Genomic DNA, 24,693 nt, shown 5'->3' with positions numbered 1-24,693 from the left:
GATGTTAACTTAAAAGACCCTAAATAACTAGGGCCTGGGTTATCTGAGCAAACACCTTCTCCAACACATATCTGTCCAGTCACTAGGTTCATCCACAGAGGCCTCCTGTTGGGGCACAGCCTGCAGACATCCATCTGGCATTAATGATGAAGAGGGATTTCGCTGTGATGATATTGACTTCTGGGATGGTCTCGCTCTAGAAATAAAGCATGCACCAACAGTAATGCAGTTCTGGCACGTGCTGAAAGCTTTCCGAAGGAATCCATTCCATTGTCGAACAGGTCTTATTGTCAGAAAGTCCTGATGGTTAGTTAGAATCTCCTTTCTTGTAACTTGAATCCATTGGTTTGGTTCCAAGCTTGTTGCCCCTTCCATGTGTGACAACTCTTTAAACATTTGAAGATGACTATCATTTCTCTTCTCAGCCTCCTATTTTCCAGGTTAATAATAATACTAATTATTATTTATACCCTGCCCATCTGGCTGGGCTTCCCCAGCCACTCTGGGCGGCTTTCAACAAAATATTAAAATACAGTAACGTTAACATACCCAGCTCCCTCAACCATTCCTCCTAAGGCTTGATTTCCAGACCCTTGATCATCTTGGTTGCCTTCATCTGCGCATGTTCCACATGCTGCTTCCCTTGCATGCTTTGGTAAAATTAGGTACTACTACTTTAGTTCATACTTGACTTTACATCTGAACCAGCAAATTGATTTGTGCTTGGTAAGCACAAGTCATAGTTTGGTACATGGAACCTATGGCCCTGCAGTTGGACTCCAGCTTCCTTCAGCCCCAGCCAGCATGGCCAATGGTTAGGGATCATGGTAGTTGTAGTCCAGCAACATCTGGAGGACCAGAAGTTCCCCATCCCTTTATTAAGCAGTTGACTAAACATTATCCATTGTTCTAGATGAGTTATGAATAGCAGAGGGGAAAAGCTAACAGGATTAACAATTAAAACATTCCTTTGTCATTTTTTATCCTAAAAAGCAAGCAAACAAAAAATAGTAAGTTCCTTCCATTAGAGCTTCAGGCAGCCTTTCCCCCCAACAAATACATAGTAAGGAAGTTTGACAGAAACTGTTAAAATAATATTTCAGCAGAGCTCACTGTATCTGGGGAAATAGTAGTGTAAATCATTAACAGCTGAGGGTTAGATTAACGCACTATTGATGATATCCTCTCCTAGGGACTAATTTTCATCTTCTCAGCTAACAGGAGAAAGTTTCTCACTTCCTTGGAAAGCATGTGATTAGTATTAAAATGGTGACTTGCAATACATCAAACCTGTAGTTGGAACAGATCTTCAGACATATAATAAGAATACCTTTTTTAGTTGCTGTGAAGAAATTTGAAGCCAGGGATTTAAAATTTAAGTATGTAATGCAACTTTTAAATTCTCTTAAAAGGAGGAAGAGTATTGCGGCTGAAATCCTAAAAACTTTTAGTAAGTAAGGTCTATTGGACACAGTGGGACTTGCTTCCAAGTAAGAATTGAATGAAAACAAGAATAGTAAGTTGCTTAAGGATAATTTAAGAGACATTTAAAATTCATGTAAATGTAAAGCTTTAAACTTTTTAAAAATCACTTTAGAAATGGAAACGGGATTGAAACATTAAAGCTCAGTTCTTGGGAATAAGTCTCACTGAACTCAATGGAGCTGTTCCCTTCTGTAAGTAGATGGTTCTGAAAACCTTGACACTAAAAAATAAATTACAAATAAAACTTGCCTAAAATCTTGAAAAGCGGCCTCTGACACTACTATCATGGAATGTGGCTGGTATATAGATAGAGAAATATTTGTTTATCTAAAGTAGATGGACAGACATTTTGGTGATAGGCTCCCGAACTCTGTCAACCAATAAGAGGAGCACACAGCTGGCACAGACCATCAAGAGAGCAGGGGGTGAGAGAGACCCCTAAACTGAATATACCACACACAAAATGAACAAGGCTTGCATCTCTTCCTTGCAAGTGTCTTTATCTCTTTCCCACTAAAACCCCTAGCAAATGCTCCACCCTATGCAAACTCTGATGCTGGCTTAATTGTCCAAGATGACGGAGTTTACTGCTGGGTTCTGACACAGGTTCCTCAAGTTTTGGTGTGCTGTTTGGTTTATCGGTACTTTTATTTCTTTCAAGCCAAACATATGTGGGAGTTTTTGCAGTCAAACCTAACAATGTATATCTATGCTAGTTGGTAAATGAAGGAGTTAAGGACCACAGAGTTGTAAATTTCTAGAGGAGACACAGCTAGGTCACACACCCCTCAACCCTGGGGAGGGAGGAAGTACTGTCAATTTCCTGTTCCTTTGCCTTCCCTTTCTCTTCATTTGAACCATGTAAGCAGAGATCATGCATGATGCTGGAGCTCCCTAGCCCAAACTGTTGTTGTTTTTGTTTTATGTACTTTGTGTTTTTATATATAAAGCATGTTCTCATTAAAATTTAAAAAAAAAAAAAAAAAAAAATCTTGAAAAGTTTTCAGTGAACCAAGCAAAACAATACTCATTTCTCCGGAAATAACTACCGGTATATATATGCTAGATATGAATATCACCTACAGTTAATGCACTATTTCTTATATTGGTTCATTTCCCCCCATGAAATTAAGAACTACAAGTAAATGTTCACAATAACATTTTGGTAAATGTGAAGTGTTTATGTATATATTTTCTTATATTCAGATCCTAAACTCACCTTATTTATTTGAAAGGAATGAACTTCCATGGAAAAATATAGGATTGCAGCCTGCAATGAAGTATCAGAAAATACCTTTCAGTTGGTTTGCCAATATACTTTTGTATTTAGGCTGTACACTTAATATTGTTTCTTTTTAGCCATGCCTGCAATGAAGATTTCCATTCCTAAAACCAGAACAAGATATAGTTAATCCTGTCAACTTAATATAACTCTCCACACTGTATTGACTACAAAAAGAGGGGAAATTCCTATTGGAATTTTTATTATGTGTGATTCTACATCTTCCTTTGTTGATAACCTTTAAAATTATGCAGCTGTTTCATATTCATTTTTTAAATAGCTGAAAGTCATTTAACCTATAAGGGCTGCAATTCTTTATACACTTACCATTGAAAACAATGGTACATATTTTTGTGTTGGTTGGAGCTTTTCTTTATTTTTAAGGGAAACAGCACAGATTTAAAATAACAATAAGCAAGCGTTTACTAGGCTCTGCTAATAATATTCAAAACTCTGCCATTTTTGTGAATTGCTCTTAGCCTAAGGTTACTTCATAGCCAGTTTTGCATATTGAGGGTAGAAGTGGATCATATTTGCCTTCCTGAGCGAAGTCAGGGAATAGAACTCCCACTCCTTCCTTCCCCTTTCCGCCACCTTGCGGAAAGTTTGGCTTTGTATTGGAGTGTGAAAAGGGAGAAAAAGCCTTGACTCTAGCATGTCAAGCATATTTCAACTCGATTTGTGTCAACTCTAATAAGTTGGTTGACAGAGTAATAAATTGGTTGTCAGCTCGAGAGCTGGCAACTGTCCAAAAAATAAAAAGGGGATTTCAGATTGCAGGCAAGCTCTATTCCTTTTTCAACCTGAGGTTTCCAAAGGCTGCTGCTTCTCCCTCCTTTTTCGTAGAGAAAACATTAGGAAATCTTGCTGTTTTACTTTTTCTAGTCGTTTTCCCATTGAGAAATGTAAATTTCAATTTTAAAGTAAGTCTGTAGACTTAGTTATGGTGTGTGCTGGTGACTTCTAAGCAATTTCTGTGAAATAAGAGTGGTGTGGCCAGCTTGTATCTTTGTAAACCACATTGAGGTGTTTTTTTTTACAATCAAGTGCTATATACATTTTATTAAATAAATAATATATTTCCCTTGCACTGAGGAATGCTGCCTGTTGTTATTAGACAAGAACAGTGTGTGTGTGTGTGTGTGAGAGAGAGAGAGAGAGAGAGAGAGAGCGCAAGAGCGAGATTTCGCTCCATAATCAGAACCAGAAGAACATACGTAGCTGCTCATGGTAAGCATAAGGTGGTAAAGGGTGGCTGTCTTTCTAATTTTGTGTTATTCCATGCTCTCCATGGCAGCCATTTTGTGCCCCACAGCAGATAAAAGATTCACAATGTGCACACTTAATCCAAAAAGGTTGGCGACCCTTGGATTTCCTATCTCATATTTTATTTGTGTCATATCTACTTGATTTTAGTCTTTGAAGATCCAGCGTTTCCTAGTAGCTTCCTTTCCTTTATTCCACAAAACTAGACAGCAATTTATGGATTTTTAACACATTATTTATCTAACCTTTTGCAGAATCGCATATAAGGCTACATTACTCCAAAATAGGTAGAAATTAAAGCCAAGTTGTAATTCTAGTGAATTTTCCTACTATTTTGCAATGAAAATTTGTCAGAGCTTCTGATTATAATCATCTTTCTTGGAGCAAGTGCCATTTACGCAAAAGAGCTTAGTTCCAGATAAATAATCAGCTTAATTAGCCTCCATTTTTTTCTTGAAACCCTCATTGAAGGGGGGAGTGGAAGGTTTTTTGTTTTTTTGGGGGGGGGGGGGAAGAGTAAGCATTAAATAACTGCTAGGTTGATGACTTTCATAAAATATTATACAAAAAGACATAAGTAACTGCTGATGCTTTTTGTGATACAATTAATTATTCTTACAATTTTAGCTATTATGTTTCATTTTTTTGTAATCCAATGATGAATGAAAAATATGCAGAATTTACTTGCGTGACTTTTAAAACCAAAACAAAATCATTTCTTTGCAGTTAGTCTGAATTTTACACTCTGGCTACAACCCATGGAAAAAAGGACTCAAGGGCAAAATGAAAGTTCATAAAAATGGAGGAAACGTATCTGTTCATATTTTTGGATATGCTGCAAAAGCATTACATTTCTTTTATTAACAAGGCCAAAGTGAGAAAACAGTATCCAGTGGCCACAATCCAACACAGAGTCAGGCACTCTTAAGCCCTTTTGATTCAGTAGGGCTTAAGTCCATGTAACTATTCACTGGATAGTGGCCAATAAATGATAACATTGTATTGCTGGATCCCCCCCCCTTTTTTTTTTTCATTTCCTGGGCAGTGAAATGATGTTGAGAATACTTTTTTTGTTCCCTTTAGACTAGCATTGGTTCTCTTCTCGCCAGTTGTCTGTATGATTAAGAATTTAAGCTAAGACTTGCAAATGCCGCATGCTATAAATTGTAAAAATATGGTTGGTCATATAAAATCATCTTTAACAATATCTGAAGAACAGGACTCTTATGAAAATTAAACATCTTCCAGGTGTTTTGCCTTAGAAAATGGCAGGTTCACCTACCATTGAAAGTTGCATGGAAATTCTCGGTCCATCAACTGCCAAAGTGAAGTTAAACAGATATCTTGAGTGGAAAATCAGGACAGCTGTTGGAGGGCTATGAGTGAGGCACAGGTGGACTATGACAGCCAGAGGTGAAAGAGGGTCCTCTCATACTCTTTCTGAATTCTTTTTGGCTTTTGGAATTGTAACCAAGAAACATTGCCAATGCATTTCCCAAATAATAGTTTAGTGTTAACACACTTTGATCATAGTGATTCTTTGTAGCTAGAGGAATCAGGTGCGCAGAGCCTTACAGGTAATTTTGGGTCAGTTTAAGACTCCAGCACCACAGTAGCAGCAATCTAATACGCTGACTGCACTTATTTGCCTTGTTTGTCATTTTTTGACTCTTTAATGTTGCCTCTGCTCATTGGGCCACTGCTTCTGTAGATTCAGTTTCACAGGGCCCTGTTGATTTGATTTTCAATAATTTATCTTCACCTTTTTTTTGCATTCCTTATGAATTTGTGTTTATTGCTTCAGCAAGTGTTCTTTCACTGTTTTTCTACAATATTTATTTATTTACTGAATTTATATCCTACGTTTCCTCCTGAAGGATCCTCAAGTTAAAAACAAAAACATTCTTATTCAGTTAAAACATTCTAAAAACAAGTACAGTTTAAAAAGTACTCCATCAAATGATCTCAGGGAGGAGCAGTATTCTTCAGCCACCAAATACTGGAATGTTTTCAAATTCCTCCTGAGCATTAGTAATGATGGAGACCTACAACTCAATAGGGAGGGCATTCCACAAATGGGGAACTATCACTGAAAAAGTGATGCAGGTGGCAGCACTGCCAAAAAGGCCTCACTTGTTGATTGTGGAGTTTGAAATGGTTGAGAGGAATATTTTAGGTACTTGGGTCCCAAGCCATTTAGAGCTTTATATGTCTCATTTGTCACTGCCTCCACATCCTTGTCCAACACAGCCTTTTCTGATTCTGACGGAATGGAAAGAGAGAGCTGCGTATCATAGGCATACTGATAACATCACCCTCCAAGTCCCCATATGACTGTGTCCAATAGTTTCATATGATGTTAAATAGCACACGAGACTGAATGGACCCTTGATGGATTCTGAAAGGCATGGAGTCAAGCAACAATCTCCTAATATGGAGTAAGCCATATTCATCTAGCTTTTGAGTAAATTTCTTCTGAATAAATGTGCATAGAATTGGGCTGCATGTTGAACTCAGAAATTTTCTTCTGAACTATGCCTTCCAAATTTCAGAGCTTTGTTTATAACCATTGAGCTGGCAATATACATCTATGTGTGGGACAACTACAGACTTCTGGAACTGCCATGGGACTCACCGTGGACATGGTATTTGACATTCCTTGGAGTAGATTTTGGTTACTACTGGTTCCACCGTATGGCTCATGGTAAGACTTGTTTTGTTTTTTGATTTCTTGTATATTTTTTACTTGTTTTCTCAAGGGATGCTGATGAAAGCACGCTCAGTTGATGCTGCCAGGAATGTATTAATCTTCTCTTTAACAAGTTGCTCCACCATGAATGCCATTTTGGCCATGAGGACTGTCACCTTGTCACCCAGGACCAGACTACTTGTAAGACCAGAGTAAGGTGATTGTGTCAGGCAATAGACAATGGGGGTGAAGTAGTGACAACAGTCTACCCCTGCTATGCCCCCTCAGCATGTTTGCAGGCTGTTTTCACTCTCCTGAACTGTTAGTGATGCTGCTTGTATTCCTGTACTCCCTAGTCATGTTCCAGTGCATCACAGACAGTACCCTTGGAACAGGAAAGCTGAGAGGCAGGCAACCCAGGCTACAAATGCCAGATGCCAGAAGGCATATGTGTGCATTGTTCTGCTCCTATTATGCATGCGGGTCCTGATGCTGTTGCATTTGGTTGAGGAATGGTGAACTGAAGTGAGATGTTCGAGGCAGAGCTTTGTGTCCCTCAGCTGTCTTCAGCTGCAGTAGAGGATGTTCTCCTTTCCATAGTGTTAGAAGTATGATTCACATACCAGTCCATTTCATGTTTCCATTTCAGTTTATGGAATGGAAGGGGCATTAGGTGTCCCCCCCTCCTTTTTAGGCAGCAAAATGTTTTGGGCTAGACATGACTGGATGTAGGCAAGTAGAAACCTCAGAGGCAAGACACAGGCAGGCTGGAAGCTGCAAATTGTAATGTTTGTCTATGTGAGTGAACCACTGCGAAGATCAGGACTTCACTTGTATGGAAAATAACTATATTTTGTGAAACTCCCCTAAGTTGTTGCATTATCTTTATTTACTTGATTAAAATGCACCAGTGAAAAGTTTCAAAAATGTATTGGCGTTTCCCTAAGAGTCAAGTCAGATGTAATCTTCTGAGAGCAGTGTGGCCTTTTTGTGAGTGTGTTCAATTTGAAGGTTTATTTTTTTTTCTTGAGTTAGGAAGCTGGGGTACCCAGTATGCTTCTGACTGCCTGGTACCCATGCTGTTGTCAAGAAATCTCTTCCCCTTACCGCCACCAGTCTTTGGAACAATTTTGAAGTTAAATATTTTACTCTCTTTAATTAGCAAGGCAAAGATGAATGAACATATATATATATATACACACTTAAAATTAATTTAAAATTAATTAATTTAAAGATGAAAAAGATTGTCAGCCTTCCTGAAGCATGAAAGGTAGGGGCTAACACTGAATGGCCATATAAACATTTAATTTGCTGTTATATATGTTTGTATTTTAAACACTAGCAGTCACCTTTAAAGTCCAAAATGGCCTGGGGTGAGGTGGAACATATGAACTTGCATGTACTTTAAGATTTGCTCTCTGGCTCATCCATTCGCAAAGATCTGATTGGTAGTTATCAGAAATGGGGTCTTCTCCTTGGTGACATCACAATTATGAAATTCTCTTCTCATGAAGATCTAACAAATGCCCTTTCTTCCCCTTCTTATACAGGTGCTTTGAAACTTCTATTTTTTTGAAAAAATATTTGCTTTTTTACCTTGTTTTTTAATACCTCTGTGCATTTCTATTGTGTTGTTTGATTTCCAGCATTGATTAATTTGTTTCTTTAAATGTAAGCTGTTCCAAAACATTGGTTTGAAAAAGAAGGTATAAATTATTTAATCATTTTAGGCCAACATGCCTAAAATTAGTAGGGGACCCCTTTTGGGATTAGCGTGAACTTTTGCATTTCCTTCAAATGATAGGAAATAGAGATTTCTGTTCAAAGGGGAAACATTCCTAAATCCTCAGATGTGTGGAAAACATTGCTGCAGACTTAAAAACTATAAGGACAGGTAGGAAATTATGATGGGCTCTTGAACTGAGTGGAAGGGTGGGGTGGCTCCTGCCGCTGATGAGAACACTTGTGATGGAAAAAGGAATGGGGTCAGAATCGGGCTAGAACAATGCTGGGAGGGTTTTTGAATTAAGCAGCAGAGGAAGGAGGCAATCGGACATACAGCAATCCTATGGGGAGGAACTCCAGACTTCATTTAGAGAGAGGGGTGGGTGGGAGATGAGGAAGTGCATGGGAGATGAGACAATGCTAAGGGGAGGGAATATTCATCATAAGGGGTAGCCAAATTCTTTGTGTGGGTGTGAGAGAGATGGGGAATATTTTTCATCAACAACAACATTAACTGTATTGGCAGCACTAAGATGTCCATGATTTCCATTATGAAAAGCTATTATAATACATCTCATCCTGAGCACCTAATCCTATCCACCAAATTTGCATTGACAGAGAGGAAAAGAAAATCTGTTCACTTCTGTTTGGGGGGAGAGAACAATTGCCCTTTAAGAGAACACTGTTGAACTCTTCTTTTTAAATTATAATTAGACCATTTCATTGCAGGCAATAGGATTTTTAAGGTTCAAACTACATGTGACACTCGGTTGCATGATTCTTTCCCCAGATGATTTGTTTCTTTAATGCAAAGCAGCCTTGGAGGAGGCTGTGATCAAGAGCCGGGAGAACAGTAGGGGGGTTGTTTTAACTCCTATCCTTCCTGCCATTAGTCTGCTGAAAATCCTCCCCCCAGCTGCTTTCCCACCTGTGGGGAGAAAAGAGATTAGGTCCTGTCAGGGAAAGAAGCACACAACTGTGTAGTGACAGGATGCATGCATGGTTCATTCTGAAACAGCCTGATCACTACTACACTGGATGGGTGCCAATTCAGCAAGGTACAAGAATCTCGTGCCATAATAGCCACACAGAATAGAGAATTGTGAAGGGAACATCTTTACACTATGGCTGAGGAAACTATCTAGTTCTGTTCTCTAGAAGTGCTCTATTTTGGGCAGTTGTATAGGTAGAGGGCCATTGTCTTGCTAGTGATTAAACTAGCAAGCAAAGTGGAAAAACAGCAGTGAAAAGGAGGTTACTAGTCAGTTTGGGGCATCCAGCACCATGTGGGATTGGCAAGATACAGTAATGGCTACTTGTGTTTTGCAAACTTTCAAAGGACTCAGGAGAGCAATGCCTCCCTGCCTCTTTAATGACAAGCCATTCCATGTGAGGCTGTTGAAGAGCAGCAATGTAAACTAAAATTAATTACACTAATCATATATTATTAGTAACTTTTTTTTTGTAATTTGCTTTCAGTTTAAAAAACGACCAGAAAAGAGACTTCAAAAATGCATTAGAAAGTGCCTTTGAACATGTGAGCCATTGGGAAAAAGCTTAATAGATGGCTTTTCAAATTTTAGCAGACCCAACTACAGTGGTACTTTGGGATGCGAATGGGATCTGTTCCGGAGCCCCGTTCGCATCCTGAAGCGAACGCAACCTGTGTCTGCGCGTCTGTGCATGAGCAGGCCGTGTTTCGTCACTTCAGCGCATGCGCGTGATGTCATTTTGACCGTCTGCGCATGCATGAGCGGCAAAACCCGGAAGTAATGCACTCCGTTACTTCGGGTCGCCGTGGAGCGCACCCTAAAAATACTTAACTTGAAGCACATTTATCCCGAGGTATGACTGTATTTTAACGTTACTAATTCTGAGGCTTTTAAAAAAGGTGGGAAAACTTTCTGTAGAAGGTTTCTCATCTACTGTAGTTACCTTGTTTGTTTTACATATCTTTTGCTTGGTTAATTACAAATACAGTATGTGATGTCTTTCCCTGGTGGCTAAAGGTTTTTATTTTCGTTTTAAAGGTGCCAAAATGCTTTTTAGTTCAAGAATGGCAGTGTTTTCCCCAGGATACTGGAGTGTTTTCCAGGTGACGCAAACACAAAAATGGATAAAACAGATTTATTCCTCTGCACTCTTCACTTTTAAAAATAGTCAATGGAATGAATAGACCCATTCTGGTGTTTTCAGAATTGGTCTAAGGCCTATTGTCATGTTTCACCATATGAATTAGACAAACTAATCTTCCCATAGTTGCCTGTGAGCAAATAAACTTTTGCAGCATTACTGTGGAAAAATTCTAACCCATATGTGATGCTGTTAAAAGTCAACTTTTATTTGGCTATATCTGAATTTCCCAACCTGTAAGCCTCCTGATTTGTTAGGCTGTATTCGTAGGTCACATTTTCTGATCCTCTAACGTTCAGAAATTTAAACCATAGTTTGAAAGATTGGGAAAGCGTATTCTCATTAAAAGAGAGCACGTGTTTCAGTGGGGGCCAGCCAAGACACCCCTCTGTTGCCAGGCAGTTTGGGATGGTATAGCTCTGGCAGAGATTGGTAGCCTGAGTTGCTGGGGTAATTTTGATGCTACCAATTTGGGGGTGGGAACAGAGGTTTTTTAAACAGTGCTCGCAGTGATCTGCTTTCTCTTTTGCTGCGTGCACCGGATCACCCGCCCGCCCTCCCTTAATTTGGGTCTTGTCCGTTGACCTTGCTATGCCTGTCATGGGGTTGTCTGCCGTTGGGGCAGGGGCCTGGTAGGAATTTTGTCCATTTGGCTGATTAGCTGGTGCCATTTGGTTTTTGCCTACTGCATAGAAAATCGTCGCAACTTGTAAGGGTGCGGTTAGGCATTGGTTAAAATTGGTTGGAGGAGGGGTAAGGATTGGCTGGGCCTGCCCCTCCAATGCTGCTGCTGCAAGGGAATTCCATTAAAGGAATTCAGGGGCTTGCCATCGTTTTGTCCAAACCCCTGGAATCGGGTTCGGGCCGCGTAAGCCCCTGGGAGCATGCGGGGAGAAGCTGAGGGCCTGTGGCACAGCTCCAGTTCTCCCCAACATTGTTTCCCCTCACTGACTTTCGCTGGAATCCAGAAGTCAGTTCTGTCCCCAGACATGGGGACAGATAGTCCTAACCAATGCCTAAGCAACCAATCACATCCATGTATGTTAATAAAGTTGTGGCCAAAATTATGCCAAAAACCTTAAACAAAAATTCTGTGTGAAGTGTGTGTTATTGGGGTGGGGGTGTCTTGGGGACCTCAACAGCAACAAGCACTATACTTGCGTGTTGACACCCCCCCCCTTCCCTCCTATTATGCACTAAGCTTAATAGAATACTTTCTGGTTTGATCAAACCTCAATCCGTCATTATGTCTGGCAAATTGTAATAAGACTGACTCTTCCAAACTAGGAATCTACATGAGGAGCTCCATGTTGGGCAAAAGATCCTTGCATTGCAGAGCGTTGGACTAGATGACCCTCGTGGTCCCTCCCAACTCTAAAAAGGTAAAGGACCCCTGACAGTTAACTCCGGTCGTGAATGACTCTGGGGTTGCAGTGCTCATCTCGCTTTACTGGCTGAGGAAGCTGGCGTACAGCTTCTGGGTCATGTGCCAGAAGTGGCTTAGTCATGCTGGCCACATGATCCGGAAAAACTGTCTGTGGACAACGGAACACCGAAACCAGAGCAACACACGGAAACACTGTTTACCTTCCCGCCAGAGCAGTACCTATTTATCTACTTGCACTTTGACATACTTTTGAACTGCTAGGTTGGCAGGAGCTGGGACCGAAAAATAGGAGCTGACCCTGTTGCAGGGATTTGAACCGCTGACCTTCTGATTGGCAAGCCCAAGGCTCAGTGGTTTACACCACAGCGCCACCCATGTCCCCCACTCTTATAGTTCTATAATTCTGTGATTTTATAATCAAACAGTTTGAAGAGAATCACTCAAACTAAGAGGGCAGCATAGCTGCTGTTTCAAGTGGTGGCAAAGTCAACCTCCCACTTGGTATATTTTGGTTCTGCTTTGTTTTTAACTAAAAGAAATTATTGGCCATTTAATCTTCCCCCACCAGAACGTTTGGAAAATTCACTTTGCTAAAGTTGCGCTTTACAGGGGAATGGTGGACCCCAGAAGTGTGTGTTTGAGGGAGGAGATAATTTTAGCCTGACTTAAAATAATGTAACATTTATTTTAAAAAGTGGTATTAGTATCTGAATTGTCTATGCTGAACTTTAAAACTTAGTTACATAATAAAATCAAATGTGTCGGTTGTATGGCCCTTGTAGTTTAAATGCATCACGTTAAACCACAATAAGAAGACTTCAGACTACTTATATTTATGCTTACTGGCATCCCAGGGAAAAAGGTAAAGTTCAGTTTATAAAACCTGGGCAAATAAGGATGTAACTTTTTCTTTTCTCCCTTGGGCTGAATCTCAGCTGAAATAACTGACAATTTCTGGACTTGCAGGAGGAAATGATGAGCTAAGATAAATATCCAGATGTTTGCTGGCCAGATGGATAATGTTACATTTTGGAAGACAATGGTATACCTGTGTCTCCTGACAGGAAGTTGTAAACACACACAACCTTTTTATCTCTGTAGTCTTGATGAAAGTTTGTCTCACTTTTTTAAAATACAAAAGTGTGCATTTTTTTATAACTAAACCTACAACGGTTCCAAATAAGAAATCCTTGCAGCATGGAGGCACAGCTTTGAAATGGTGGCTGCATCTGTCAAAGTTAATTTAACACTCTCTGTGCATTGATTTCAGTTCATGGGAGACTTGGCTTCCAGAAGTGCCTTTCCAGCATTAGGAAATAGGTGTGCCATCTTTTCCCATGCTTCCTAGGGTCTATTCTCATGTTTCAGGTTATTTATGTCCAAAACTGGAAACCTTGACTTTTCACCTGTCCACACCAATTCAGCCCCCCATAATAATAATAATAATAATAATAATAATAATAATAATAATTTTTATTTATATCCAGCCCTCCCCAGCCGAAGCCGGGCTCAGGGCGGCTAACAACAATAAAACAGTACAAAAGTACAGCATAAACAACATTCTAAAATCATTCATTATAAAAATTAATTAATTCAAGCCACTGGCAACCATTGGGCCAGAGCTCCGCGAAGATTGCTGAGGGAGGGAGTCAGGCTGTGCCCTGGCCAAAGGCCTGGTGGAACAGCTGTGTCTTGCAGGCCCTGCGGAAAGATGTCAAGTCCCGCAGGGCCCTGGTCTCTTGTGACAGAGTGTTCCACCTTAATTGTTTGGTTACATTTCAATCAAATTATTGAAAGTAATATTAAAAAGTAATGGTTTGTATCCAAAGTTAGTCATACTCGTAATAGACCCATTGAAATGATTGAGCATGACTAATTTAGGTCCATTAATTTCAGTAGGCCTACTCTAAGTAATAGTTGAATACCAACTGCGGACAAATGTCGGCTCCCTTGGCCAGTAAAGCAAGATGAGCGCCGGAACTCCAGAGTCATTCGCGACTGGAGTTAACTGTCAGGGGTCCTTTACTTTTACCTTTTACCCTATGTAAATTATTCAGCAGTGTAAACTCATATGAAGTATAGCTTCTCAACTCCTAGAGAGCCACATATGCTGGTTTTTCATGTAGACTGGATGCATCCAGAAGGTGGAAAATAGCGTTGAGGTGAAATGGAGGGTACTTTTTAAAAAACAGAAACAAAACAACAGACTCTTTAAAAAGCGTCCCCTTTTGGTTAATTTCATGGGGTGGCTATGAATAGGATGAAGGTGTTTGCCTTTGCAGATTAAGGACTCTGTTTCTTGCCCTCAGTCTGTATTGATTTTGTGACATCAGGTATAGCCTGGTCTGGGGAGAGCCTTAGCTCAGTTGCAGAGTCATTGCTCTGTCTGCAGAAGGTCCCAGATTCAATCCCTGGTATCATCAGGTAGGGCTGGGAGAGATCCCTGTTTGAAATCATGGAGTGCCACTGCCAGTCAGAACTCAGTTAGATGGACCAGTGGTCCAATTCAGTACAAGGCGCCTGCCTGTGTTGCTATGGTTAAGTGATTTAGTGATGTAATGCTGGGTATGGTAACCCTGATTGACTGGAATTGCATAGTCCGCAAGGATGAGGGGATTTTAAAAATTGGTGCCAAAACAGCAGCTGATTAAGGCTGTAAATGATGAGGAGCAAGGAATAGATGGAATGGTGCTATTTAAAACTGAATTATGTTTATAAACCACTTAGAGATTTTTTTTTACAACTTAGCAGTATCCAATTTCTGTTAAATAAATATAAATAAATAAATAGAAAGAAAAAAACCTTGGTGCAGCACTGAAGAAGCTTAAAAATACTACGGGTTGAATTTTCATGTCCCCCTCTAAATTGTTTTATGGATAGGTCTGTAGAAAGCTTTTTGTTGAAATAGGGAGTTTCCAGCTCTTTAAAATGTGGAGCTGGTGGGATTGAAAGGATATATAATCCTAAATCAAATTAAAAGCTGTCTCAGTTTGCTATACTCTGCCACGTAGAAAAGTGTTGTTCATCGATTGCTAGTGAATGAGCATTGTGTCTCCAAACTATGCTTTGAGCTAATTACATTTTAGGCAAAACGCTGATGCAAATATGATGTTGCACCATTGAAAGAAAAGAGAGGGAGAAATTCAAGAGGAGGGGAAGGAAAGGAGAAGGTGCAGATGAACCTAAACAGTGCTTCTGATTCCCTTATCATAATTAGATTGGGCAACATTATGCTTGCACTAGTCCTGGGTCACTGATTCCTACTAGTTTCGCATCCTCCATTTTCTTCTTTTTATCCCATTCTTCTTTTTCTGTAATCCCAGGAGGATTGCAACATGTAGTCTAGGAAATACTGACCCTTGAATTGTTATCTGCTAACCAATAAAACAAGCACTATTTTGTGTCTGGTTTCCCACCACCTGTATTCTTAGAAGAGAAGCTAAGTATCATAAAATAATCAGAATATGTATTACAGTTGTATATACAGTGCATCGGATTTGAAGATTCCTTGCAGATTCCGTGATGCTTCTGTTAAACATTTGCTTGGCAAAAGTTGGGGTGGGAGGGCTACATTGAGTCTCCCCTCCCCACAGCTACATTCTAGACAGTATCTGTAGATCAAAACGTATTTTAAAAATAATAATTCATAAATAAAATTGGTACTTGGTCAAGAGAAGGTTATTATTCATATTACTTTTGTTTATCCCACATTTAGATAATACGGTACCTTCACTGATACCATCTTACTTGATAATATATTCCACCCATCTAACAGCATACATTTCCATATAAATATGGAATCACAGGATCATTTGTTTGCATGAATGTATGTATGCACTATTCATATGCCCTTTCCCAAGACTAGCATGTACCAGTGTAAAAAAAGTTTTTCATAACAGCTGATAACTGTGTTTTTAAACCCCTTATGAATTGGTGGAGACAATGTTTTCCATTGAGTAAAGCATTTAGATTAGCTCTGAGCTGTAATTATGGGCATACATTTAACTTCCTTTGACTTCCTTAGGATTGCACAAAAGTTGATCTAGCAACTGATTACAGTATGAAACATAGATGGTGTAATTCACAGAATCACATCAACACACAATAATAAAGGCCTCCCTTTATAGAGAGCCCCTCAAGATCTACATATGATTCTATGCTAAACAGCCATGTTATTAGAACTTATTATTAAAAGAGATGCATATAAGGCATCTGACAGTATCGATTTTAAGGCTTTAGTGCACAATAGCAACAGGAATCTAAAATTAAAACTGTTATTAGAAGCATTTGAAAGGATGCACTGAACTGAAGCTGTGCCTTGCAATCTTGGCTATTGTTATATTATTGCAGAGTCCCACAGGCAAGCCTAACATGAACAGTACAGAGACTTCACATCCTGGCTCTTTTGATTCTTTTGTCCGCCCTCCAACCTGCACGGCCAGGAACCTTCAGTTGAGAAAGATTTATGAAGCCCTCACTAACAGGGTCAACCCTGTTATATCATCAGAGGGATCCTTCTTAAAAATAATAACATCCATCCACAGCTCTGTAGGGTGGCCTTTCTTGGCATCAGCATTTTGTGTTTGTCTTAACAATCTGTGCACACAAAAGCTCACCCCCACTCCCTTAACTCCAGTGAGAACGTCTATCAATTCTGTTAGGCACAGTAGCTCAGGTTCTTGTTATCTGTCAGCCCTGTGTCATCTGAGGTAACTGATACATTGGAGAGGTGCTGTAAACTTCAAAGGGGTAGAATTGTGCATCCTGAGGAGACATGCTTGGATTTAGAGGTTTCCACATCAGAAGATATAAACAGAAGGAACGACTGCTTAAGAAAAGAATTTATCTCTCACACTTACAAACCACTCCTGCAAATAAGCATGTTAGTTAGCGTACATTGCAGATATTCCAAATTGCCAACCAAGGTTAAATATTCACAGATGTACTACAAGACAGAAGTATTTTTTAGATAGATAATATGTAAATGATGGATCATCTCTCACACAGTGACCTTCCTTGCAGTTCAAGCTTAATCGTTTGGCTGAACTAATCAAAATGTATTGTTGTTCATAAGAATGACAAAATAAATGAGGATATTATGTTTTTGTATTGCTTCCTCATAGACAATGGCCTTTTATTTACTGTGATTTCATAGACTGCTTCTTTGCAGTCAGCCTTTCAAACTAATTTTGTCTCCTGTGTTGGGAGTTTAAACAAAAGAGAATATATTCCTGGGTACTTAGCCAGGGATTTTGGAGAGTTAATACTCCCGCTCTTCTTTGTCAAGTGCCATGGGGATTTCTAACATCCGCACAACAGACAGGAACTTGGTTTTATGCCTTAAAAAGTGGATGGATTTTTTCCACCACATAATCTGTACTGCAATTACCAATAAAAAAAGTAGTATTTAAGTACTATAAACTGAACAATCTGCAAGCAGGTCTATTTTTTAAAAGTAAGACATGAACCTTGAAGTAAAAAAAAATGGGGGGGGGGGAGACACAGGGAATTTACATCAAGTTTCACAGTGAATATAGAAATCACCAAAATGGATAGATGGCCTAAGGCTATACGAAAGGGCAGGGGGACTGTGTATGTTTTTGAAGCCCAGTCCCTTAAGCATTGTAGGCCATGTTATGTTCTTTCTGCTGTGTGTTCTGTGGCTTCTGCAGAGTGTGCACCTGAATCAAAGCTCAATGGGTGTTCTGGGGCACATACCTTATTGTCAAGTATATCATGCCAGTCACGCTGATCTGTGAACTGGGCCCCATGAACTTTAGCCTTTAGCTTGCAAAAAGGACACTAGTCCTTTGTGATGGGTGTGAGTGCATTTTGTGGTAATTGTAGATTTCCGTCCTCCTTTCCTAATTCAGTTTGTCTTTATGCAGGTCTTTCATATTGCTCTTCACGTTCTCAACTGAGAAACCCAACTTCTGGAAATACACCAAAGTTTTAACAATGTATCAGGAAGGATTCTGTAATCCATTTGCTTTTACTTTTATTTTTGTCTCTTCACACATTTTGCAAATGTATGAATGTGAGGACCATTTGCATTTTATGTATGCAAATTTAATGACAGATTAATTTATTTAGCTTTTTCTTTTTCATCCCGGTAGTTTTCTTTTGGATGATTTAGGACCAAACTAGATGAAAAGTATGTATGCAAATTTAATGACAGATTAATTTATTTAGCTTTTTCTTTTTCATCCCGGTAGTTTTCTTTTGGATGATTTAGGACCAAACTAGATGAAAAGTGATGTGGAATCGCATGTTGTGTATTTTGGTGGGGATTTTAAAAAAGTGGTTCCCCCCACCCCCAATTTATACAGGTGAGCTGTTGGGTGCCAATAAAAGCCTGAGGAGCTATTTTCATTGGGAATCTGTTGTGGGGAAAGAATTAAATTTCCCTTCCCTGCGTATCACAGTCCTGATCATGCTCCTCTATTGCTGCCATTTAACAGCAGATATGTGAAAAGCATATGTGACATAGTGTCAGGGCACCCCCCCCCCCAATATTGAGGGGGTCACCAGGCACCCTCCTTGTGCCCCAGTCTCTACCCAGCAGCCCAGGAGCTGGGTCAGGGCTGGGAAGAATGTGGGAGATATTTGCCTTCCCTCCTCCTAGCAGCCCAGGAGCTGCCAAACTGTATTTATGCTTGAGAATTTTAAATCATGGATCTGCAGCAGTAAAAATTGAATATAGATGCAAGAAATAATAATAATTAACATACTGAATAAACCCAATAAATACGTGCTACTGGGGTGTCTACATTAAGGCTGTTGCATAAGAGCTAGAGCATATGTTGTGTTTACTATAGGGAAACTGCCGAAAAAACTCTCTATGGAGAGTTTACTGTCAACCTCTAGCAGGGAGCTTGAGATTCTCCATATGGCACTCTGCAGCCTAGGGAGGTGGAATGGAGAACTTTCTCTGAGGAGGACCTCTTAGATGACATTCCTTTTGCATATGTAATAATTAAAACTGACTCCTAAAGTGGTTCTTGCTATTTGCAGTTTTTATAAGTTACTTGTATTAAATTTGCTGTCCAATTAATTTACTTGATAAAAATGTTTTAAAGTCAGTCAGTTTAACCAATGAATCAACTAAACATTTCAGCCCTAATAAGAAGCCATATGTCCACAGGGTTTTTCTGCTGTGTTGCTCATCTTTTAAACAATTAAGCAACCAAGAGGAGCCCTTCATGTTATTTATGCATCTTGTAATCAGACAGACTAGTTAAGCCAAACTGCTTGGATTCATGCTGGTTAGTCCTCTAAAGCCAAAAGGATTTGATCCATTTTTAAACAGATCAGCTTGACTGTTCTAGTAGACCACATTATGAAAAATTAAGTTCTTAAAGCATAGCATCTTAGCATAAAGGAAACAATTGAGACTTAAGTAAATATTTTTTTAAAAAAAACTGAACTCGTGAACGTGGCTTTAAAAATTGGCACAGGACACCAAGCAGCATTGCCATTTGTGTTGATATTCTGTGATGTGACCAGAGTCCCAAAATCCAGTGGTTGTTTTGCTTGGCTCAGTTGAAGCATCACATTCCTCAGGTTTTTGCACCCCATTGACTGTACTGGTGACAAGATCTTTAAGTCACTCAGCAGACTGAAAGTCAACAACTATTACACATATTGCTCACATGTGCTAAACTTTACAGTCTGTTTTGCCAAGCATTTCTTTTAAGATCCCTTTTTCAAGAGCATTTTTATTTTTTAAAAAATAAATAGCAATAAGCAATTTCTTTTACTTCGTGTTTGATTGTTTGTTTAAAAATTCATTGTCAGCTAAATAGTTACATCTTGCACTTTAAAAAAATATTCCAAAGGTGTCTGCTGAGAGAACTCTACTGCTGTATCATTCCAGTTTTAGTATATGTGCTCCTGGAGTGAGCATGGACTGCTTTCTTTGGAGTCAACGTCCCTCTCTCAATTCAAAATTCAGGAAGCATGTAATATTTACAATATTCATGTCAACAGCAAAAAATATATAAGAACAATTAACTTGAATTATTTCTTAGCTCTGGAGTAATGTTAAAATTATACAATACAATTAATTAGATGAACATCTTAAATATTTACAAACCATTGTTTGTATGAAAGGAGATGACAGTAATCAGACCACGACTGATACAAATAGGTGGTATTATCTTTGACAGTGCCGACTATATGCGACTTACATAATCCAGACCTATACCACCAAGTGATGGCATCATCTCCTTCATCTCATAGCACCCTTCAAATCACCTAGGTGATGATTTGCACCTCCTCATAGAAACTTGTTTGAATGAATAAATTATTCTTACTAGACTGAGACACTAGACAACACAGCTGCTTTTAGAAAACACATTTATGTACTATATGTACATTGCTAATTGCATATTATTGTTGTTGTTGTTGTTTGTTAAATTTGTATACAGCCCTTCATCAGAAGATGAACCAGGGTGGTTCACAACAGATAAATACAAAATGAGAATACAAAATACATAATAAAACAAAAACAAGAAGAAACCAATAACACCTCTTCAATGAACACTTTATAAAAGCCATGTAATGTTAATCAGCCAAATGCCTGGTTGAAGAGAAACATTCTCACCTGGCACCTAAAGATGTGTAATGAAGGCAGCAGGCCTCTCCCTGGGGAGAGCATTCCACAAATGGGGAGCCCCACAGAAGAGGCCTTTCTCATGTTGCTGCCCTCTGACTTCTTGTGGAGGAGGCACACAAAGAAGGGATGATGATTGCAAAGTCCAGGTTGGTTTATATGGAAAGAGGCAGTCCTTGATGTATTGTGGTCCTGAGCCACTTAGGGGTTTATAGGTCAAAACCAGTACTTTGAATTGGGCCTGGAAACTAAGTGGCAGCCAGTGCAATTGGGCAAGGATCAGCTGAAGTTTCCAAACCATCTTCAGAGGCAGCCCTACGTGTAACACATTGCAGTAACCTAAACTAGAGGTTACCAGAGCATAGACAACAGTAGTGAGGCTATCCTTGCCCAGAGAGCAACACAGCTGAGCCACTGATGGATGCATAGTCTTTGGCAAAAATACTTTTTTCTCATAGATGAAAAAGGTACTGTATTTGAGGTAGAATAGTTAATATTAAAACCTTTGACCATTAATCAAAGTGAAGGCAGTAGAAGTTCCTATGGTAAATCTAGGACAATTGTTTATTTGCCTACCTGAATGTTCAATATTATTTGTACATGTTTTTCCAAAAGGCACGTGATGGCAAAGTGCCAATTTACCAGCTTTTCTCTTGTGACAAGTAATTAAACATTATACTGGTTATTACTAGGTATATTTATCTTTGCCTCACTAGAATTGGACCATTTGTCTTCTGAAAGGGGCAGCGCCTGCACATTTTTCTAAGTGACATTTTTGAATTACCAGTCCAACATTTTCCACCCCACCCCTGGGTGTGTTTTTTCAGAAGTAAGTTTTGTGACATTAGTGGCATTCCTTTTCAAGAAAAGTGAGCATCACATTGTAGACTGAATATGAACTCTGAGTAAGGAGGTTTCTGCTTCAAATCTTTCCTCAGCTGTGAATTTGCTGAATGACCCTAGACAGTTTTGACATCATGTCAAACAATAGTTAAGGAAGATTAACTATGGTTTTGTGTGTTACCTGAATTGACAAAACATAATTTAAAGCTTTTTCTGCTGCTCCTTCAGGGACCACTGCACCTAAATTGCTGACCAGACAGAAAGTGATAACTAACTAGCAGCTTCCATGGTTTACCTTAGAAGTTCACATTGTGATTTGCGTTGTAAGGTATGCTTAGTGCAAACTATGGCTTGGTGTGATACCTGACTGTCTCTGACTGTCAGGAACTGGCAGGGTTCTGAGGAATGGGTGGAAGAGGTAGCGGGGCCAGAGACTGATACAGGCACAGCGACAACTTCAATGTAGGAGAAGCTGCAGGTTGATTGCGCTCATGCTATTAGGGAAGCATACTTAAGTTTGGGGTGTAGGAATGGCCACCGGTTGCTCCTACACTCCAATTCAGAGCACAAGCCTAAGGAGGGGCTAGCTAGCCACTAGAAGCATGTTTGTGTGTGCTTAGTGCATCTCAGGAGCTGCTGTTATTCGTGCGTTGTCAATAAATAAGGAATTAAACTACCGGTTGTTTTACCTCCATGGGCTTGGTGTGCTCAGTACACTAGCTCGGTCTTAATAGTCATACCTCGGGTTACAGATGCTTCAGGTTGGGTTTTTTTTGGGTTGTGGACCACCGAAACCTGGAAGTACCAGGATGGGTTACTTCCAGGTTTCGGCTGTTGCACATTCACAGAAGTGCTGAATCGCACTTAGGTTGGGAACGTGCATCCTGCATGGATCACATTCGCAACCCAAACATCCACTGTACATTTAAATTTAGTAATGGAGATAATAATACTTACCTACCTCACAGGGTTGTTGCAGAGATGACGAAGGCTGTGTCTGTTTCTGTGATTCTGTCTTGGACATTCACAAACAATGATAAAAATATAGGATGGTTAATGGTAACAGTATAGATTATACTGTTAATTGTTTTAGTTGCAATGCTAGACAGCTGTAGCAAGGTAGGGGTGTGTCTTCATGAAGTGGGAAATAACTATTGAAAACCTCTGACTGCCGCCAATCACCTTATGGAGTGGGGAAATGGCTTTTCCAAACTAGCATGCTGGTTCAGCTGGCTTGTCTGCTTGCGAATTGTTTCTCCCTAGTCTGCCTTATACCTCTCTAAAACCTGTTTCTTGAAGCACTCTTTGCCTGATGTGTGCTGTCTTACTCTGCTATCTGATTAGCATTCTGTGAATGACCATGGAACAGAAGGGATGGAAAATGTGAGTGGTGACAGGGGATGAAACAGACATAGGCAAGATTTCTTGAAAACTTGGCATTTTGTTTATGCAATGATTTGGGAATAGGGCAATCCCTTATTTGCCTTTAAAATTATGAGAGATTATGAGTCTCCCTTCAGTTTAAGGCCACAGCCAGCATGTAAAAAATATTGCAGTGCAGTAAACCTCAGTGATAAAATAGCAACATCCATTTGATAAACCTTGACAGGAACCATAGAACAATTAAAATGAACTAATTTTCTTGAAATGCTGGGGATTTATTTTTTAAAGACTTTGTCCAGTGTCAAGTGGATATCAAAGTAGAAACTGGGCAAGTTTCTCAGGAAGGTAATTCCAAATGAGGGCACCACAAGCAAGGAAGTCCTCATAACACCAGTTAATTTTCTTGGTGGAACAATAAAATGCATTCAAATATTTTGCAAGAAAGAAGTGAACTGAAGTGATGTCTGGGCTGTCCCATTGTCCTCAAATTTTTCTCAGCTGTTCTCTTCTTAGATGCTTCGCTGTTATTTTCAGCAAGATGCACAATAGTGAAAGGCACAGAGACTCCTGTGAATGTTTTTCTTTTTTCCTCTTAAAATTTTGATGCCTCAGCATCATCTCTTTCTTCTTGGCAGTACACCATGAGCACCAATCTGTTTATACTCTTCTTCCCAGCCAGTGTAATCGAACCCCCATTATTTTCTTCCTCTGAGAATTGTTAAGTTCATTTGTTTTAACTATTTTTGAAAGGGGGGAATTGGCCTCGCTTAGGAACTCACTCTTCTGGGTTGCCCTCGAAGTCTTAAATCCTACTTGAAAGCACCACAAATGAGGCAACCTTCCTGCTTACTTCTCCATCATAGCTGAGAGTTTTGGCTGGACAAAGAATTAAAATGAAGGGGAGCAGGAGCATTCTGTGGTATGTGCACTGCAAATATTTTCCTAGCATATAATATGAACTATTGGCTCCTTAATTTCAACTCTTCTCTCAGCAAGATAGCCTGAATAGCTCGGCAGGAACACTGCAGTCCTACTAACATATTTAGGTGTGTGTTTTGTGTATCTCAGATCTTAAAGTCTCAGCCCAAGAACCTAGGAATGCTCTTAACCCAAAAATGCATGTTCAGTACCGGTACTTAGACTGTGATTTGAAAATGAAAAGTGTATGTGTGGATTACTTTTCCTCCACTAACACCATCATTTACCATCTTTCTGGGATTACTTATTTATTTAAAACTTTTATAAAATGCTCAATGGTTTAAAAAACTGTGATTGTTGTACAACACAGAAACATAAAACAGTATCGTTAAAACAAAAATACGCATAAAATTCCTGTTCTCAGTATGGTACCACAAATATAATTTCCCCAGATGACTTAAGTGATCTTACAGGTCTATATAGTGACATGGCGGTCTTTAAGGTAGGGGGCATAGAGCATGATTTCCAAGCATGGCTGATCTAGCACCTGTTCCTTTATAAATTAATAGTTGTTTCTGTGATGTGATACTGTGTTATGAAGTAAAAGCAGCGACCATTTTACTTGGGTCCAATGTGTGCGTGATTGCGCATGCATGCATCACCATGGACCTGGAAGTGGCCAAAAAATGTGGTGGGATGGGCTTATACACAGTCTATGTATGCAATGACCCGGAATGCAACCCCCCACAGAATCAGGAAGTTGCCTGTATTAATAATGCTGCTTTGTATATTATGGATATTTACATACAGGTCTTTTCTTCTTCTTTTTTACCACCGCTGAGGCTCATGGCCTTTTTGGTTAATGGATTGTCCCTTTAATGGTGATGATATTTCAGGGAACCTAGCCTTTGCATAGGAAATGTAGTCATGCTGAAATATGAATAAATATTCAGAATGACACATTCCCA

The 24,693-nt window shown here is 39.5% G+C and overlaps 1 protein-coding gene across 2 annotated transcripts in view; it reads left to right on the top strand.

Annotated features, from left to right (window-relative positions):
* AGMO (alkylglycerol monooxygenase) overlaps positions 1-24,693 on the top strand; it is a 117,967-nt gene that overhangs the window by 5,630 nt on the left and 87,644 nt on the right. For both annotated transcript variants that reach the window (XM_077936983.1, XM_028750977.2), the window contains exon 3: positions 6,586-6,737. In XM_077936983.1, coding sequence (XP_077793109.1) covers positions 6,586-6,737 — 152 coding nt within the window. The remainder of the gene's footprint in view (positions 1-6,585; positions 6,738-24,693) is intronic.

This window comes from Podarcis muralis, chromosome 12, assembly GCF_964188315.1.
Source record: "Podarcis muralis chromosome 12, rPodMur119.hap1.1, whole genome shotgun sequence".
Taxonomy (NCBI): domain Eukaryota; kingdom Metazoa; phylum Chordata; class Lepidosauria; order Squamata; family Lacertidae; genus Podarcis; species Podarcis muralis.
This window is presented reverse-complemented; position numbering and strand designations above follow the sequence as displayed.